The sequence below is a fragment of the Rattus norvegicus genome, chromosome 8, assembly GCF_021556685.1.
Source record: "Rattus norvegicus strain SHRSP/BbbUtx chromosome 8, alternate assembly SHRSP_T2T, whole genome shotgun sequence".
Taxonomy (NCBI): Eukaryota; Metazoa; Chordata; class Mammalia; order Rodentia; family Muridae; genus Rattus; species Rattus norvegicus.
This window is the reverse complement of record NC_141541.1, coordinates 39,665,982-39,685,729: the sequence shown is the minus strand read 5'-3', so window position 1 is coordinate 39,685,729 and position 19,748 is coordinate 39,665,982. Positions and strand designations below refer to the sequence as shown.

Here is a 19,748-nt window from a genome sequence, read left to right as displayed (position 1 = left end):
CTTTCCCCCTCCTTTGTGTGTGTTTGTGGTGTGTGTATGTGTGTGGGGGGCATAAATTGACCTTGGGTATTTTTGAAAAGCTCCATCTTATTGTTTGAGGCAAGGTTGCTAACTGAGCCCAGAGCTCACTAGTGTAGCTAGCTTGGCTGCTCTGTGAGCCTAAGAGATCCTCCTGCCTCCACCTCCCCAAGACTTCCATTGCTGGTGCTTGCTTTTTTTCACACGAGTTCTGAGAAAATGGAACTCTGGTTCTCATGTTTGTGTGTCAAGACACCATATGGACCGGGCCATCCCCCAGCCCTGATTTTTCTCAGCATTCTGTCATAGCAGCAGAGAGCCAACTAACAAAACAGGTCACATCTCTTCCTCATGGCAGTGACTCAAACGAACCGGAAAACTGTCTTCCTCGACCTATGCCAAACAGCCTTAGGGAAAAGATACTGCTCTCTTCTAATCCCCACCACACCTTGGTTTTAGGACCTTGCATGTTGTGGTCCCTGGCCAGCATGCTTCTGGCCAGAGTGAGTGCAGTGATCAGTATTTGTGACTGAGTGAGCAGCTGAGCTCCAAATCACCGAGTAATGATGAGGTGTAAGACAAAGCTTCCACAGTGCACAGTGGATGTGTAAAGTGATTGGGGACCACACGGATGCTTCCCCCCAGACATAAGGTGTGTCACCCCTGCAGTGGCGCTCCTGCAGTGGCGCTCGGCCTCAGGCTCCCAACCAACTCTTTGATCAGGGGGTTTTGTTTGCTTACATCTCAGTCTTGTGGGCCACTGTGCCTCCTTCCTGTTATTCCCCTACTAATCGCATTATGTTTTTTTTCCTTCACTTTTCCAGTAAACGTCCTGGTTCCATCTAGAGTGTTATTGTTCTTTCCCACCAGATATAACGTCTAAGGCACTTCCCCTTGATGATGGAGTATTTCCCAGATCATAGGGTATAAAGTCTCCTGGTGTGGAAGAAGGGGGCCAGTGAGTATCTTCCCAAGGGACAGACTAGCTACAGAGCCTCAGCAAGTCCCTTCTGCCAAATTATCCCCTCTGCTCTGCCCCCAAATACTCAGGAACGCCTGCCCTCTTCCTGAGAGCATGACTTTGAGACAGAAGAAAGACCTCTGTGGGAGAGAACTAAAGAGCTCATCAGGGATGAGGGGTAGAACTGATGAAGCTTAATTAGTAGTATCATTCCTTCTCGGGTTTGGGATGTCTGTTCCATCCTGTGAGAAGGAATGCTTTGCTATGTCAGGTACTGTGTCAGGGAGGCCCCACATCAGCTTTGCCATTGAGAGGCTCTGGAGTACCCAGAGAGGCTCCCTTGTCCAGCAGTGGGCTGTCAAAGAGGCTCATGGAGAGTACAGCAAAACCAAAACCAAGACACAGCACAGCTCGACAGTGTGTGGAGGAGGGGGCAGGCGGAGAAAATCTTGGAGTGGATGACATTTGAACCAATTCTTATTGCGGGGTATGAAATTTATCAGAGAAGTTCACAGGGAGAAGGACCATGGGGTCTTCAATGTATAAAGGACTCCTAGAACAGGAGTCACCAGGACTTGTTGTGTCTGCAAAGCCAGGTATGTCTGGCTGGAAGGTAGAACTAGAAAGGTTGGCAGGTGCCGTGCAGCAAAGGGCTCGATGGCATGTTGGGTACCTGGACTTCATCCAGCAGACATGGAAGCCACCGTGAGACTTCAGTAGATTGTCACAGGACCAGATTTGCACTTAATATTTTATTTAGTTTGAGACAGAGTCTCGTTCATCAGTTCAGGCTGGCCTCAGGGTCATAGAGGTACCACTGTTTCTGCCTCCTGAACGCTGGGGTCACAGGCGTGGGCTGCCAGATTTGTGTTTCACAATGACACTTTTGGCAGGGCCACGAAGGATGGATTGTGACAACTGGCCAAAGCCAAGTTCCATTTGGGAGATTGTTGCAGTGGCTGGCAGGGAGGAGGGCAATGGCAAGGCCCAAAATAAGGCAGTGACTGTGGAGGGGAGGTGGGGCACACAGTCGAGACGTATTTTTGAAGCAGAATTGACAGACCCTGAAAATCAATTGACTAGAGGAAGCATAGCAGAGAGGAAAGTCAGTCCCACTCATGAAACATCAGGAGCCTCTGCCAGGGACGGATAAAGCAGCAGTTGCTCCCCATCTAGTGGGCGGATTTAGAGCCACACAGTAGTCAGCAATTCTTGGGCTCTCGTAGGCAGGCCTTGCATTCCTAGATTCTGTACAGCAGATTCAGCCAACCGTGGATCAAAAATATTTAGGGAAAATTGCCTGTACAGAATGTGCATATTTTACTCACCATTAATCCTTAAACAATATGGTACAGTAATTGATTACATAGCGCTTACATTACATTTCATAAGTAGAGATGATTTATATTATATGAGAGGATGTGGGTAGCATCTGTCTCAATGTCATATAGCATTTTATACAAGAGACTCGCACACATTCAGATTTGGGTACCTGGGAATTATAGGACAGAACTCCGCACACGTGTCGAGGGGAAACTCTACTGTACCCCATACGTACTCAGGCTGTTAGTTACCCTGTAATCCTGATGATGACCCTGTTTACGTCCATTTCATAGATATGGTCACTGGGGCTCAGAGAAGCCCTTGTCCTTTATTCCTTGCTTTCTTGTGTCTGTTCCCAGATATTACCACCGCAGTATAAGGTGTCCTATGAGCTTCTGGCAGAGTTGACTAGGCTTCTGCCTGGACAGTTGGAAGGATCGTGGTCCTTGTGGAGAGGATCAGGAAGAGGAGGTGCCAGTTTGGTGTTGTTGGAGAAGTTTCGCACATTTGCTTCCAGTTTCCAAGAAGATGTTTCTGCCAGACTTGTGTGTGTGTGTGTGTGTGTGTGTGTGTGTGTGTGTGTGTGTGTATGAAGGGGGAAGAGGAGAAAAAAATGCATCAAATGTCTACACCATCCCCCTCCCGGTGTGAGACCGTATATAGCCACACATGTGAATTCAAGCACAAGTTCTTTCCTTACTCAGTGGTCAGGATCCAGGTCAAGCATTGCATCAAAGATGTCTTTGAGTTCCCTCCCCATCACTTCACAGATGCACAAATAAACACTCAACTGGCTGAGTGTATGCCTGGCCCACTTCAGGGGCAGGAGGGGTTTGCCTGGATGCGCTGCCTGTCAGCAGTATGGAGAGCACCAAGAAGTCTGTGTTCTCAGGATGGAGTGGGGCATAGGCAGCGCTCTTACCATCAGCTGCTTGATGGTGGTGTGGTCCTCAGCCTCCCGACCAGAAGCTGGCTCCTTGTGTACAATCTCCACTCGAATATCATTTTTGGCTGACACAACACCTTTGAGATCTGGACATAAGATAGGAAAGTGTAGAACAAGAAAGTTCAGTTCTCATCCTTAGGCAAGGGACAGCAACTGCCCCACAGCCCCTTGCTGCCACCCCCTTTCCCCGCTCCACTTCAGGATTTAACCTCCCCTCAGACTCTGGATTTTCAGTTTTTTGCAGGCCCCCACCCATAGAACTTCTGTAGAGATCAACTGTTGGCTGGATGGGCCTCAAAGACTGGTCACGCAAGCCATCAAGCTTCTGCAGTGTCTCCTGTGGCTGGAGAGGCTGTCCTTACACATCCCTCTACTTCCTCTGGTCAGGATCTGTCACTCTGAGTCCTTACTCACGTTGAGAAGTCTTCTCTGTCTGTCTCTACCTGGATTTGAGCTCTCTGTTTACAGGGCCACACATCTTAATGTGAAATAGACCTTAAGGTCTCTCAGCCAATCCAGAGCACACAGCTTCCCTGAACTATGGGAGCAGCCTGTTAGACAAATCTTGCTGAAATACGCTCCCTTGTAATTTTCATGGAGAGGCAGCAAGGGAGGTCTCAAGGCTATTGTGTTGGACAGTCACAAGGTGGTAAGGTTGCTCAGCTGGGAATGGAGAAGAGGGGAGGGGCATCAGCAGCTTCCTCTAACAAGTGAAGGATGGGAGGTGGTCATAGCTTGTCATGGTGACTCAGTGCATTCTGATCCTAGAAGCTCAAAGGTGGTTGGGGGTCATACAAGCTATACCATCCAACTGTCTAATATCACCAATAAGGAAATGGAGGCCGTAAGTACATGTGACTTGCCCAGGGTCACAGAGTAGAAGATGGCACTTCTCCTGTCTTCACCTCCTCTCTGCCATCCTGCCATCTCCTGCCAGTTACATGTAACTCCAGAGCTGAGCCCAGTACAAAGCCCCCCAAATACATATATTCTTTAAGAGTGTAGTGGCCTTAGAGCTGTAGCGCTAAAGATGAAAGACCTTTAGAAGCCTGTCCAGGGCAAGTCTTCACATGCTTCTGTGCTCTGTGTGGGTGACTTGCTTTTCAGGTTAAGCCAGCAGTCTTTGCAGAGCATGGACGGTCAAGCCACCCTGTTCCCTCTGAGGTTTTCTATACACTCCACATAACAGCGCTGTGTGTCCAGCCCAAAGCGCTGGTGGCCTGTCCTGCTACGTGGAGGCCAGTTGAGTTGGGTTCAGGCTCAGTAGAGTTCCCACACGCTGCCAGACACCCTCCAGGGGCATAACAATGCATCATACCCAGCCCTGCCCCAGGAGCTCACAACATTGTTGTGGCCCCTGTTCTTTGTACTCCTGCTTACTTGCTCTCCTGGGCAGTCTAAGCCTGGCCTTTTGCTCTGTCCCCCTCCCTGAGATCCCGGGTCTCCCTCCCGTACTTCTCTGGGAACGGGCACAGCAGAAGGCCACAATGGTTGCCATTAGGACGAGGAAGGCCACGCCAGCTCCTACGGCCACCCCGATGATGACGGCCATTGGCACTGACTCTGTGGGAAAGAAACAAACAAGGCTGATGAGGGAAGGAGAAAACTACTCCCCTGCTGTCCCCCCCGGGTGCAGCCCCTGCCAAGCTGGGGCCAGACCACTGCCATGTGGGACCCTCTTGGGAATGCCTTGGTGGGGTCTGGGCAGGCACAGAGAGTCCAGTAGGGGTTAGCTCTGGATAGGAATGTTGAGCCTGGATAGAGGACATAGGGTGGGTGGAGAGTGGGGAGGAGCCAGGGGGAAGGGGTAGATGCTAGAACAGGGTAGAGAGCCAGGGAGAGGAAAACTGGAGATGCAGGACGAGGCTAGCCTAATTTAGCTGTCTTCAGCATTAAGGGAGGAACCTATAATTCATGTACTGGTTAGTGAGTCATAAGTCCATGGCTTTCCTTCGACGACGACGACGACGACGACGACAACGACGACGACGACAACAACAACAACAACAACAACAACAACAACAACAACGGTAATGGCTCCCGCCCTTTCTTGTCCAGTTCCTTCCTTCCTTCCCTTTCTGTGGAACAAGGAGGGTGCATACAGAAAACCAGCTCTCAGGGATTTCAACTCTGAGGCAACTTCCCCCTTTGGCCTGCTGAGAATCAGGACCTATACTGCACACATGTCCGTGTCTTGAGACCAGGGGAGTTCCATCACAGCTTCCTTGCCACCGCAGTGCTCAGGAGAAAAGGTCCTTTCTTTGTTTCTTGACCTCCACACCCTTCTCCTTTGAGGTCAGCCCTTCAACAGCTACCATCTACTCTGATTCCAAAGGACTCTTCACCCTGGCACACTCCCCAGTCTGCCTCTGGCCCTGGCCAAATGGGCAGGGAGAGTAGGTGATGCTGTGGGGGCAGGGAGACTGCTTTTCTGTAAAGCTCTGCACCTTCTATGGACGCACATGGGCCCTGAGCCCACGACATTAGGCCCTGAGCAGTCAGTCTACCAGTAGCCCTGAACAGCTCTTAGAAATTCTGAGGAAGGGTCCAATTGGATTATAATGAACCCAAGCCCCTCATTTGGGAAGGACACTGAAGCCCAGAGATATCAGTGGCTCATTCATGGACGTGTGTGCCTTCCGGGTGTGAACAAGACCAATCCAGGTTTCCTCACTCTCCCAGCTCCCTCTCTCTGTTCGGTGTCACACGGTATTATGCTCTAGACTGCTGGCCGGTTGTGTCCCTGGTTCCATCATACCTTCTGAGCGTCTTGCCCTACGTCTCCAAGTCTCTTCTCTGTAAAATGGAGTAGTGAGAGTGTATGTGCCTTTCGAGGTCTTTAAGGACGTTAGGTGAAAGAGTGTGAGGAAACGTCTTGGAGCAGAGCCAAGGGCCCTGCTCTCTTTATTTGTTCCAGTTCCTTTGTGTCTGTGGGAAGGGCAGTAGCAGACCGAAGCCTTAACCAAGAGGAAATTCCTCTGAACGCCTGACTTCTTCCCCGCCCACATTCATCAGTGCAGCTTGGATGACCCTCAGAAGGCGAGGCGTTCCGGGGCTATGGTTAGAGTATCACTGTTCTTTTTTTCTTTTGCTATTTTGGGAAACTCAGGATTTCATGCATACCACCTGAGTGCCCTGCTCCCTGACCCCTGGTCACTAAGGAGAAAGAAACACTGAAATCCTGGCCCCCAAACTGCTGTGAAGTAGGGGGGGCATCTATTAGACAGGTCTGGTGTCACAGTACCCCGGGATTCACAATTCACACGCAGATTCTTTTGTTACCTACCTATTAGTGGCCAAGACCTCCAGAGGGGACAGGAGGTGACCAAGAGGAAGTAAGGATGGCAATCCCAAGGACTGAAAGGGGGAGTTGTTGGGGCTCGGCTCAGACAGAAATCAGGACCAAGAAAAGAGATGAGATCTCAGCCAAGCCGGATCGGACGAACAGGTGTTCCTAGTTAGACCTCATTAGTTCTGTGGTTTGAATTGCTTTACTTTGTGTTTGGTCTAGCACTCCTGGGATTCCTAGTAAGTTTCCTAAGGAAAACTCAGGGGGTATCCCTTCCCATCTCAGAGCCAAGGCATTCTCTCTTAACTTTCCCAGGCTCCAACTTTTCCTCCGTAACTCGGGGAGCTGAGGCAGCAGAAGTATGGCCACTGCTGACTCGTCTCCTCTAACTCGCCATTTTCTTGCACGGTTAATAGCAGGCGGTAGGTGCATCTTGGGTAGGCGGGGGCAGAAGAAGGGCTCTGTGAAGGCAGGTGGCATCCCTTACCTTTCCTGGTCTCTTGGATTCTGACTTAGGTCACCTTTTCTGACTACTTTCTGGATAGAACATTCCCTTGAGAGGGACGGGGGAGGACTTGCCTTCCTTAGCTTCCTCTTCATCCAAAGAAGGGAACTGGCCATGAGGGGGGTCTTAGCCACCAAAGGTGGAAGGAATATTAAATAAGTGCTTCCACAGGACCTGGACCTCTAGAGACCTGAAGATGGAGGTGGCAGATAATTGCATGCTGCCTCCGGATGGGCCTCTGTGGGACGGCTGTAATCTAGATTGGTGCTCTGAGAAGGGCCCGGGTGTCCAGGGAGCAGGGGATGTAGGCTCCACGTAGAGCTCATTAAAAGGCTGACAGAGGCCAAGCGACCAGTGTGGGCAGAGAACTGAGACAGAGGACCCTCAGGCGTTGGTCAGCCCTGTGGAGCAGGATTCACCAAGTCCTGCTGTCCTCTGGTGTCCTGCCGGGGGATTCAGAGGGAACAGTTGTCTAGATGGAACAAATCAACCCGTGGAGCTTGATGACCACTTGGCTACGGGAGCCCTAGAGGGCCAGTGTCCAGCAGTGTTGGCTTGATGATGAGATGATGCTTCCATGGCGGGGATACAGGGAACAGGGGAGGTGGTGAGCCAGCAAGCATGGATGGAGCAGGCCACAGGCCCCTGGGGAGCAATGTTGAGCTGGTGATATGCTGAGGAGCAGAGTCAGGGAGGGCCTGGAAATAGAGGAGAGCTGGGGCGGGGACAGGCGCCAGGGCTTCTGAGGACAAAGGGTAGGAGGGGAGCAAGAGCTGTGTCCTGGGGAGGAAGGAGCCCTGGGCTGTGGTATCAGGCAGGCATTTGGGGTCCCTGGACGCCAGCTGCTGCGAGCCCCCTCCCACTGCTCTGACTGCACTGAGCCTTTGACCCGGGGAGGACAGAGAACTTAGCAGCCTCCCTGCCCCCTTTAGAGCCCCTCCCCTACTAGCCGAGTCCCTCCCTCCGCCCCCGGGCAGTTCTTATCGGCTCCTTCCGTACCTGCTTCCAGCCCGGCTCCCGACTTCATTTCCGAACCTGTTTGGAAATAAAGCAAGCGTCCACAGCCAGGGCCTGGCTGGCCAGGGTAGGGTGGGGCAGGGGATTGGTCACCTGGAGGGGTCAAGGGGGGTTCCCTTCTCTGTTATGACTCTGAGACCGCTCCATAGATGCAGGTTCCCCCAACTAAACTTGAGTTCATTCAGCCTGACATGGCCCTCCGGAGCAGGGGCAGGGACAGAGATAAAAGTCAAACCTGCAGGGGAGGTTTGGGGGCTGGGGGAGGGGTGGAGGGGACTACTAAAGGAGGGCACAGGGGTAAAGGGCACCAAGGGGAAGACAAAGAGGGAGGATAGGCAACAGGGGACCAGGGAGGTTTGGATGATGTGTGGATGGTATTATGCAAATTATATGCAAAGCGTTATGCAAAGCAGCACCTATTAGGAAGAGGTGTTTGGAGACACTGAGACATTTGATCTGTAGGTGTGATAATCACTGGCCACCTCTTGATTTATTGAGGTTTGTGGGGTCTGGTTGGGACCACTTGCTGGGCTTCCAACGTCTAATCCAGAGGCCCAGACCTGCTGAACACCTCCCCTGAACCCCATGCCTGGGAACTAGCTGACTGAGGAAAGATCTGCAGCCAGGTCCAGGACTGTGCTGAGTGAAAGTCTCTGGACTAGCTCTGGCACTCTCCATTTGGTAGTCTGAGCTGGGGAACTTTAAATGGAGACTGGAGATCAATTGTTTGTTCTGAGATGAGGGTTTGCTCTGTTCCCCAGCCTGGTCTTGAATCTGTGGGCTCAGATGATCCTGTGCCTTAGTCTACTGTGTAACTGAGAGTTCAGGAACTTGTACTATGTCTAACATGAGACCAGGTTCTTAGCATCTAATCAGGAGCTACAGCGGTGTGCATATGGGGTCATAGTGATGGATTACAGCGAGGTAAGCTTCCTTCCTCTTTCTCCCTCTCTCTCTCAAGATCCAGCTGCTCTGTGCTCCAGAACTGACCAGAGTCTCCTAGGGTACAGTGGTCCCGGAGTCTCCTGGGGGTTGCAAGTGTCTGAGCCCAGTCCCCACTCTCTCAGATAAACAATGCTACTCCTCAGCTTTAGCATTGGCCCATTCTCGGGACTTCTGCTGTTCTATCACGTTTGGGCCAGGTTCCTCAGTGTGTATGTCCAAGGACAACCTAGCAAGGACACTTGGGCATCAGCTCAGAGCTCTCAGGGGAAGGCAGAATGTGTGGAAGCCAGGGTGTCTGGACACTATTGGGTGTTTATCGCTGCCGTCAGTCAAGCTCACTCTGTGGTCACCCTTTCCTCAACAGCCCCAGAGGCCATCACTCAGAGTGGTCTTTGTGCCCTGGGTCGGGCCAGTGCCCCTTGCAGCAGAAGGTAGTAGCTATGTGAGGCTGCATTGCAGTAAGGAAGAACACTGTGCTCCGTCCTTAGCTCTGGCCTGCATTCCCTGGTCCCCAGGGCACCCTGGCAGTTCTCACCTTGTTCCTTGAGTCGGATGATCTCTGTGTCAGAGCCGAAGCTGTTCCAGGCTGTACAGTTGTATATGGTCTGGAAGTCAGCACGCACAATGTTGCTAATGGTCAGCGTGGAGATGACGCCCTCCTCGGTGTTCACCGTCTCCACTGTGTAGCGCCCTGATGTCCCCGACTCCAGCACATTCTCCTTCCAGGACCAGGCCTGCCGGGTTGTGCAGGATTAGGAAAGGTCATACCTGGACCATGGTATCACCCCTCCAAGACGTTGACATAACTAGGCTCATGTTCACAATCACTGCCACACACCACCACCATAAACATAAACATATATATTTGCATACATATGCCACACACTACACACCTAAATACATCTCACAAATATAAACAACCAACACAAGCAGGAACATGGATACTATATCACACATATGACTAGCATGTGCACACACTGATATGTGTGCATGAGTATACTCCACACTTAAAAGATATCCACATATACACATTATAAAACACATGTAAATACTCAACACCCATACACATGTCAACATGTGCAAAAGCACAATATACCTACACACTATACCACAAACTAGGAAAATAAACACACATGTACAACACATACATGCGTAAGCACACATATTACAAATACTACACATACATAGAACACAAACCTTGCATTCAGAAGTATTCATATGCCATATCATATCATAATGCACATGCGTGTATGTACCACTGATCACATAAATATAAATATAATCATAACATATAAACATATACCACACCATATATGCACATCAACCATATCACATACTACATAGTACAAACATACATATGTTTATATGTGTATATATCACCTCCGTCTTCCTGTGTTTTCTTACAGTGATACAAAGTAACTAAGACACCAACTTAGGGGCAGAGTAAACTAGCATGTGCCCTCAGAAGTGCTACAGAATGTTCTCCTTTGTTCTTATACTGGAGCAGCTACAGTTTTAGATTGATGGGGTGTGTGTGCCTGTTGTGTTTAGAGAGATGGCTTAGTGGGTTAGGTGTTTCCCACTAGAGGCTGGTGTCCTGAGTTGGATCTCCAAAATCTACATAAATGTGGAAGGAGAGAGCTGGTCTCACAGAGTTGGCCTCTGATCTCTACTCATGCACCACAGCATTCAGTCCACCTCCACATCCCACTCACACAACAATAATAAATTTAAAATTTTAAGTCTTTCTTAATAAAAGAAATGTAAACACCAAGTTGCAAATGAAGGCCAACCGGGGGTGGGGGTAGGGAGTGGGGTGGGCTGTGCCTGGTCTGCCCTGGAGACTGAGAGGTTGGAGGGAGAAAGGATAATAGAATGGTCATTTTGGAGGGGGCTTCTCCATACCAGAGGCACAGAGTATCTCCTGAACACCAGGAGAAGAGCCAGGAAAGGATAATTCTGGGAGGCACAGGGATTGCTGGCAGTAAACTACACCCAGTTTACAATTTTATAACAGTGGCTTTGAGCCCAGGAAAGAAAAGAAATGAGTTGTCTGTCCTCACTGCTGTTTTAACTTGCCCTCTGCCCTCAGGGTACAGATTCGGTCTGAATCATCAATGCTAGCACTTGGAGGCATCTATACCCCAAGGTTGCCTGCTCTGGACAGAGGGCTGCTTTCCCCAGCTCATCTTCAGGGTGTGGTCTCAAGACACAGACAGGAATCATTTCATCCCATGGAGGGAAGGGAAGCTCCAAGGCTTGCACCAGTTTTTGGGGTACCCAAGTGTTGGCCGGGGATAGGTCCTCTGCTGGTACCCTCACCACCTTCCCTCCCCAAGCACTCACAATTCGGTCAGGCGGTGGTGTGCTCCGGATGAAGCATTTGATCTGGCCCTTCTCTCCATGGAGGGCATGCTGGGTCTGTGTGCTGGAGATGATGGGGGGTCCTGTTGGGAAGATGACATCACGTTGGGGTTGCAGGAAGGGCAGAGCCCCAGCCGGCACCCTCTTTGGATGGGTTCGGAAGTGTATTCACCAATCCAAGCATTCAGCAGACATTTACAGAAGGCCTGTGCATGCAAGGCAGAGTGTGAGGCAGGAGACCTGAAGATGAATTAGGCATTCTGTCATAAACCTCTCCTGGGATCACGAGTGAATGCTTCTAAGACAGAATTCCCAGAAGACACAAATAACACAAAAGGTGAGTACTCATGCCAGAGGAGTGGTGCAGATAAAGTACTAACTAGCTTCGGAGGAGAGAGAACGATTCTATATGCAGATGGGGAATGCTTTGCAAAGGAGACCGTGAGCCTGGGAAGGGAGTCAAGGCAAGCACTGATATGAGAGAAGACAGCAGCTAGAACGAATGCCGTCCAGCCTTGCTCCCTTGTTGGAATTCAAGCAATTTCTCAGTTGTCCAGCAGAGGGCAAACTTGCCTAAGAAATTGGATATCTGTTGGGCCAAGAAGGAAAGGAAAGTGGCACTGTTCCTTCACCAAGGGTGGGAATTACCTTGCAAAAGGGAAGTCTGCTAGCTGAGCTCACAGTCTAATCCTATACAGGTCTGAGGAGATACTCTAGCTTACTGTCTTGTTTTTCTCCACATACACAACCAGCCAGGCCAGTTGAAACCACACCTCCAAACCTGACCCAGTGCTATCCCGTTCAGTGTGTGTGTGTGTGTGTGTGTGTGTGTGTGTGTGTGTATGTGTGTGTGTGTGTGTGCGCGCGCGTGTGCGCACAGAAGCCAAGGGATATCACTGGAGTGAAGCCTGTCTCACCAACACTTCCATAACCTTCCAGTTTGCTGCCCTTTATCTCCACCTGACTTGGGCTGGACTGGTTGAAGGACGAGGGTAGGGACGAAAATATTCTCACATGTTCCCAGTCCCTGGGGTGATGGTTGGGATTTAGACTTAGGAAAGAGAGCTAAAAGTGAGAGATTCCTGAGAAGAGGCAAAATTATGCTGGGAACAAAACAAAAATTGCTGCAAACATAATTGCTGTTTATTAACCACCTTAATTAAAACAGATTTGCATTTCTATGAGTGGTTCTCAGCCAAGGGGAAAACAGGTATTGGGAGAGATGGCTTATGGGAAATAACTGTCTGGTGCACAGATATGGGAGACCTCAAGGTAAGAGCTTTGTCCTCAGAAGGCTTTAGAGGTGGGCTGAGTCTGCCTTTCCTCCTCAGAGTTCCTCCACTCCAAGAAGCTGCTGGCCCCGAGCCACAGTGGCTCTACGTTCTGTGGAACCCGAATGATGCTTTGTTTTGCAGCTGGGCTAAGTGATGATACCATAGAAAAGTCTTTTCCTTGCATTTCCCAGGAACTAGGAATCCGAAGAGATTCACAGGTCTCTAAAAGCTGTCAACAAATACATATACATTTTTTGGGCTTCTTGAAAAGAAAACAAAAAACTAGGATAAAGGAAACCAGGCCTGGAGAACCAATGGGCAATTGGCAGCCATCTCCCCCTTCCTCCTGGTACCCTCTTTGATCCAGCTCAGATTATAGTGGTGCCAATTCATTTCCCAAGGCCATGGGTCTGGCTGTCACTCACAGGAGGAGGGCTTTGAGATGGCTGTGTTCTAGATGCCAGGGCCCCACCTAGCAGCCTCACCACCGATCCACCCATTCTCCAAGTGCAGGCAGGATAGACAGTCCCATCCCTAGTGGTGCCTGGCAGGTTCTTCCCTTTGGGTCATTTCATCCAGGCCCTAGTCTCACTGTGACTAGCGGAAAATAGGCAAGGGACAGTTTCCTCCCTCCTGACGTTCTCTGCCCAGCGACCCAGGAAAGCCACGCAGGCTGAGGGGAAAAAAATGGACAGAATACATGTTGGCTGGATGCCAGAGCCTAGGCTGGAATGTGGGTCCTTCTCAGGTGTGTTCGTGCACAAGTGTGCGCTTGCGAGCATGCGTAGTATTTCCCCGGACCAAAGGAAGAGATCCCCCACCCAAAGTCTTTTAAAGTTTCCAATAAGAAATACCTGAATGTCTTAAAGCAATGATAAAAATGCCAGCCTCTCCCTCCTTTCCCCTAGACACAAGGATGCTTAGTTAATAGCTCCAGGCAACTGTGTGTCTGAAGGTCCCTAGCTTTGGGAAGGGAGGGTGGGTCACGGCTGACAACAGGCAGTGGCAGCTTGGCTCCTCAGCGCCCTCCCCAGAGCAGGCAGTGGGGAGGGTTGCCGATTTCACTGTGTCCTGGCGCGCAGAACGGAGTGTCAGACACAGGCTCGGCAGGAAAAGGCTGCAGCCTGTGTTGCCATGGATATACTGAGGCGCGATCAGATGCTGTTATTTTTAGCCCTGCAGTGCCAATTTATTGGTGGCATCCTGGGGACACACAGGAAAGGCAGGAGGGCTTGGGAGTCTGGGTTCTGCCTGGGATAGGTGATGTGTGAGTGTTCTGCAGTCTGGGTAGACAGAGGAGATTGACCACCTCACTGCAGCAGTCGCCCTTCTCCAGAGAGGAACTACAGGGCAGGAGCTGAGTAATAGGGACAGCTCGGGGATGCTAAGGAGACATCAAGCTGGGCTTGGTTTTCTTCTGCAAAGAAAGAGAGAATGGAGAGTTTGTCTGTGGGTGGCTCCCTGTGTTGAGATATAGTCACTTTGGATCATTTCCGGAATTTGCCTCACACCCTGCTGTCAGGCCAGGACCCTGAGTCCTCTCACACCAGGACCTGAAGCTCAGGACTTTGCTCTGAGGCAGCCACCAGCACTCGGTGATGCACAGTGGTGGTGTGGTTCAGGCCTTAGCGTTTCTCCAGCTTACAGACAGGCAACCCTGATTTCTGACCACAGCCCAAGTGTGCAGACTTGCTGTCCAGACTTCTTGAGTCTGGCCTGGGCTGGTTCTAGCTTTTTTATAGCAACCTTCGTCCCAGCACCCAGGTCTGATCTGACACTACCACCCCGCAGTGTTTCACAAACAGCCGCCAATGAACTCCCACTCCGAGCACACTTTTCTGCCATGTTTATGTTCACTGTGTATGACGAGACATGCCCCGTGACCTCAGGAGGGCCCTGTAGGCTCAGTCCCTGGGGATAGTGATATGTCTCTCTGGCTGAGCAGTCCAAATGCAATGGGAAGTGGATGATCACGAGAAGTGAGAGGTGTCCCCTTAATCTCTCTGTGGGCCTTGTCATGGGGCTCGGGTCAAAAGGTAGATAAAGGAATATGGTTATTCTGTGACCTTTGACCTCATTTTCTTGGCCAGGATAAAATTCATTACCTCTATTGAGATCCTTTGGAAGGTGTGGAAAAGAAGGAGAGGATCCACAAACTTACAAGTTTGCCTTTACCTCCACAGACAGACAGAATGCTGTGTGAGGGGCAACAATGCCTAGACTCAGTGACCTCCTTTTGGGGACAACACCTCATACCAAGATGCCTTGGGACTCTCCCCTCCTTTGAATTCCCCACTCCCATTGTGGTGTTAGAGTGGGGCCCTTACCATTGACAGTCAAGGTCACCTCTCTCTCCCCAGCTCCTACCCGGGGCACCACAGCCCGGCACACGTACTTCCCGGCATCCTCTTGGCGGACAGATTTGAGGGTTAGGGTCTTTTCATTGCTCAGGACCTAGGAGGAGGGAGGAGGGTCAGATACAAAGAGTAAGGGAAGGTTTTCTCTGCCTGAGGCAGATTGCTGACACAGATGCCAACATCTCTTTAAACACCCAGGCGAAGTGAGAGTTAAGTTAAGAGACAGACAGATAGTGCCCGTAAGGCTTACACACACACACACACACACACACACACACACACACACACACACACACACGCCTCTTTCCAGATGCAGGCCTGTGGGCGTAGTGTGTGGTGGTATCAGGGATGTGGGATTTACTAACAAGGACCCGTGGCTTCCTTATACAGAGAGAAGGATACTACCCTTTTGTGACCTCCCAGCTCCCATGGGTAAATTTATCTCACTACTGAATGTGGAGGGTCTTTGAATCTAGGTTTTCTGAGTCATTATTAGCAAACCCTTGGGAGATAGCTGGAGATGATGCTATTAACTAGTCTTGGACACTAGCTATTCCTGGCTCCGGCACTCAATACCTGCATGGAATCAGTCATTTACTGACTATCTCAGAGGCTCATCCATCTAAAGGGAGCAATGACACCACTTGACCTGGTGCTGTAGCTGTGAACACATAACAGACTATGTGACCACAAAACCGTGCTGAGATTAAAGGTAATGTTTTTGTTGGTTTGTTTTTCCAGGATAAGATTTCTGTTTGTGGCCCTGGCTATCATGGAACTCTATTCTGTAGACCAGGGGTGCCTCAAACTCACGAAGCTGCCTCTGCCTCCCAAGTGCTAGCATTAAAGGTGTGTGCCACCATCACCCAGTGACTAAGGGGAAGTTTATTGGGGGAAAGCTTAGAAATCTTTCTAGTGCTAGGGCGAACTGCCTTATGCACAGTGTGCTCAGAGTGACATGGGTACAGGGAGACCTCGAGTTCCTGCTCCTCTTTCTCGGATCCCTTGGATTACTATAGAGATGGGCTCCCCGCAAACCCTCCTGCCTGCTCCACTATCTATGCCACGATTTCTGCCCTAGGACCCTGGAGCCTGGCCTGAGGACTCACCACACCAGAACCTCGTTTCATCCACACGATGGTCAGAGATGGGTTGCCGATCCACGCACAGCTGAAGACAGCATCTGAGCCCAGATCTACCAGCAGGGACTGAGGCTCCGAGGTCATTCGAGGGCCAACTGTGATGGGGAGGAAAGAGGAGATGGGCTCAGGAGGGCTGGGGAGCTCTGGGGGCCTTCCTGCTCTCTTCTCCTTTCCATCCACCCCAACTGGAGGAAGGGAGGCAGCTGAGAACTTAGCCACCTCCGTCCACTTTCAACACCTCAATCAAGCCACTCCCTCAGGTTTCTGTTGAGGCTAGACCTGAGATACAGGAGAGGACTTTGCAAGTAAGAAAGAGATGCCTTTTGTCCAGGTTCAACCTTTCTCGGGTCTACAGAGTAGGTGGTACCAGTCACAGGACAAAGACACTTTAGGCCAATTTATACCTCGATTTACCTTTCAATCCCTTTCTTTTAAAAGTCCTTGTTTCATCTGGCTTCAGAAAGTTGAGGGAACCTCTTGCTCCAGAAATCTTGGGCATTGGGACCATGACTTGAAATGACCTGGTCCACTGTTCTAGATATTTACAGGGTGTCTTCTATCCAAGACACCTCAGATCACTTCTTAACTTTCTTGGCCCCACCTCTGGCACCCCTACTCAGTCCTTGTCTGCCTTATTCCAACACCCTGGCCTGTAGACCAGGTCTGTTCCATATAATGTCTGGGTTATGTGGAGAGCTGTGCAGGCAGGAGTGCTTCTTGAGAAGACAACTAGAACTAGTTGTCTAGAGCTGGGAGATGGAGAGTTGTTTCAAGATGTAACAGGTAAGACAATGAATTACTGAATCAGGCAAAGTCAAGCTTGTGAAAGTGCTTTCCTTCTCCCTTATTTTGATAATAAGATAGACTTAAGGACTGTATGTGTGTGTCCCCCTCAGATTTATATGTTGAAGCCCCCATTGTGGATGTATTAGGAGGGTAGGGCCCTTGGGAAGTGATTGGGATCTTCGGGCACTAGGACAGTCATGCTGTCCCTTTCCTCCTGCTGGTCATCCCTCCCAGTCCTCCGTAATTAGTCACTGTACTATGAGATGGCGCCTTGTAGGGATGAGTCAAGGATCTAAACAGGAATGGTACTAGGAGCTGATGTAAACACAACATGGACACTGTGCTTTGTGTGATGAATCTAGCTATAATCTCAGCCACACAGCCACTGTCTGCTGCCAGGGTTTCCTGAGTCCCCACACTCACAGTACACGTCCACTGTGCGGCTGAGGTTGGTGCTGCCCAAGGCATTGGTCACTTCGCAGGATACAGGCTCTGAGAAGTATGTGTAGTCCACGGTGGTCCTATACAGCTCCCCAGATGCCTCCTTGATGATGTGACCCCGTTTGGCCCACCTGCAACAAAGGCAGAGGTCTATTGAGGGGGTATCTCGTCAGAAGCTGAACCTACCAATCCCTCAAGAAAGTGGGATGAACTTGTACCCATAAGGTGGTCATGCAGGTGATTGCCTTTGAGCCATGGTCACCTGGCAGTCAGAGGCATTTGACAAGAAGGTTATTTGGGAGGTGAGTTACCTGGCTGGACATCCCATGGTGGCCAGGTTGTTTGTTAATCCAACTCCCAGTCACCTGACACTCTGGCCGTATTGCTCTGAACTCTATCCTGGGCCCCAAGCCAGACCATGTAGGAAAAGGAAGCAGGCTGAGTGTATGATGTCAGAGGTGAGGGCTAATGATGCATGCCCTGTATATGCAGGAATATTACACGCGTGAGTGTGTGCACCTCCCCCCCCATACATAGATAAAATAGGCTTCAAGAAGTCTGGTTTCCAGACAAGATAAGATGTGGGATGGGGTTTTTGAATCTCCACATTATGCTCTCACTAAGCAACTCTCCCAGTTCCTGCTCCCCACAGGTCCCTCATCCCCCTCCCCCTCTTCTTCTTGTCAATCTCTCAGTCTTCCTCAGTCTTCCAGGGTAGATACTTGATTTTACTATCTGTTGATTCTGCCCTCCCACCCTGGTCTTGTTTCTTTGAGGCCACAGATGCATTAGTCCTGGTTGGGTGTAAGATCAGTAGGTAGGAAACGTCGCTCATGAGCTGATCAGTGCCATATTGAAAGGAGGAGACTAAAAAACCGTAGCTATCACTTGATCTTAGCCCTGGAGTAGTGATTACAATATCGGACCAGGCACCAGGTGACTGCCATGTGCACAAAGGGGCATATGAGTGTGTGTGCATGTACAAAAATGCACATAATATATTCACATATGCTCATGAGGTTTTTCATGGGTGTGCAAGCATGAGTATATGCATATATGCCTGTGTATATATACTTTATGAGAGTTTGCTTGTGTGCAGGTGAGTATGTATGTATATATGTGTACATGAGAGGGTTTATATGTATACAAGTTTAGATATGTACATGTATATATATGTGTACATGTGTGTGCACCTGTAAGTGTGAGAATGTTATGTGTGCCCATGACTTTTGCCTGTGTGCACTTGTATACATGTGTACATGGGGAGTTAGGTGACTATAAGTGTGAACATGTGCTTGTGTGTTCATATAAGGAGTTTGCATGTGTGTCAGTGTATGTGCATGCATATACCCATCTGTGCATGAATACAGGTGAATAAATATGTGAAAGTATGAGCATGTGCATATGTGTATGTATGTGCATGTGAGGGTATGCATGTATGCAAGTGTAAGTGCATGTGTGTATGTCTATGTGCACACATACACATGTGAGTATGCATGTACTTGCTTGTGTGCTTGTCTTCCTTTAGATTACAGATTCTTAAGGCAAAAGCATTTATAGTTTCTTGGCTTAAATTTAAATGACAACATTCACTCTTCGAAAACATAAAACTTCTAACCAGGCTTCTTGGAATCTGCAGCTGTCTTGGGCTGTTTGTAAAGCTGGAGAGGCCTCTGGGGCCCACAGCTGGCCCAGGCACTGGCCATCCTCTCGCCACCGCAACTTCTCTTCCCTTCCTTTCTCTGCTCCTGGAGCTCTCTCAGTCACACGGATTCTGTCTCCTCCACCTTCTCCCTAGCTCTTGACTCAGTGTGGTTTGTCTAGCCCCAAGAGAGACGGCCACTTCTCCGCATCCCAAGGAACACCTAGACTGGCTCCATGTGGTTATTATCTTGAATTAATATTGAGTAACTATTAAGAACACGATTAATAATAACAATTATAATTTAACAACAGAGCAAACCATAGCTCCCCGAGAGCTTAAGGAGCTTCCCAACAAACCGTTATGAGTTATTCATGAGTCGTTTCAATTCCTAACTTTAATTTAATGACCAGACTTAATAGTTAGGCACGGCCCCTGCCTGAGGTGGATTAATTCTCTTCCAGACACACAGCTGGGGATCAGTGTCCAACCTCTACTCCTTCTGCCCTGTCGAAGGGAGGGCTTATAAGTGGTGAGACACTGAAGCAAGGCTGATGAGGAGCTGATAGCTGAGAGGTGTGTGGGAAGCAGCTCACGTAAGCCTGGATGCTTATAGCTTGGAGCTCGAGCTAGGCCCGTGTCTGTGCCCAGGGATGCTGGTTCAGACAGGCGGGCTGCTTTTTTTGGGGGGGGGGGAGATCCTGGAGAAGTTGGGAGCTTCTTCCTTCTCTTCCTGGG

General features: G+C 50.0%; 1 protein-coding gene across 12 annotated transcripts in view; it reads right to left on the bottom strand.

The window, feature by feature from the left end:
* The window catches only part of Kirrel3 (kirre like nephrin family adhesion molecule 3), a 539,739-nt gene that overhangs the window by 3,280 nt on the left and 516,711 nt on the right, over positions 1–19,748 (bottom strand). For 4 of the 12 annotated variants that reach the window (NM_001433795.1, XM_087561837.1, XM_087561843.1 and 1 more), the window contains 8 exon segments: positions 3,225–3,334; positions 4,704–4,811; positions 8,042–8,077; positions 9,540–9,738; positions 11,351–11,451; positions 14,970–15,096; positions 16,109–16,236; positions 17,351–17,499. In NM_001433795.1, coding sequence (NP_001420724.1) covers positions 3,225–3,334; positions 4,704–4,811; positions 8,042–8,077; positions 9,540–9,738; positions 11,351–11,451; positions 14,970–15,096; positions 16,109–16,236; positions 17,351–17,499 — 958 coding nt within the window. 12 annotated transcript variants of the gene reach the window in all.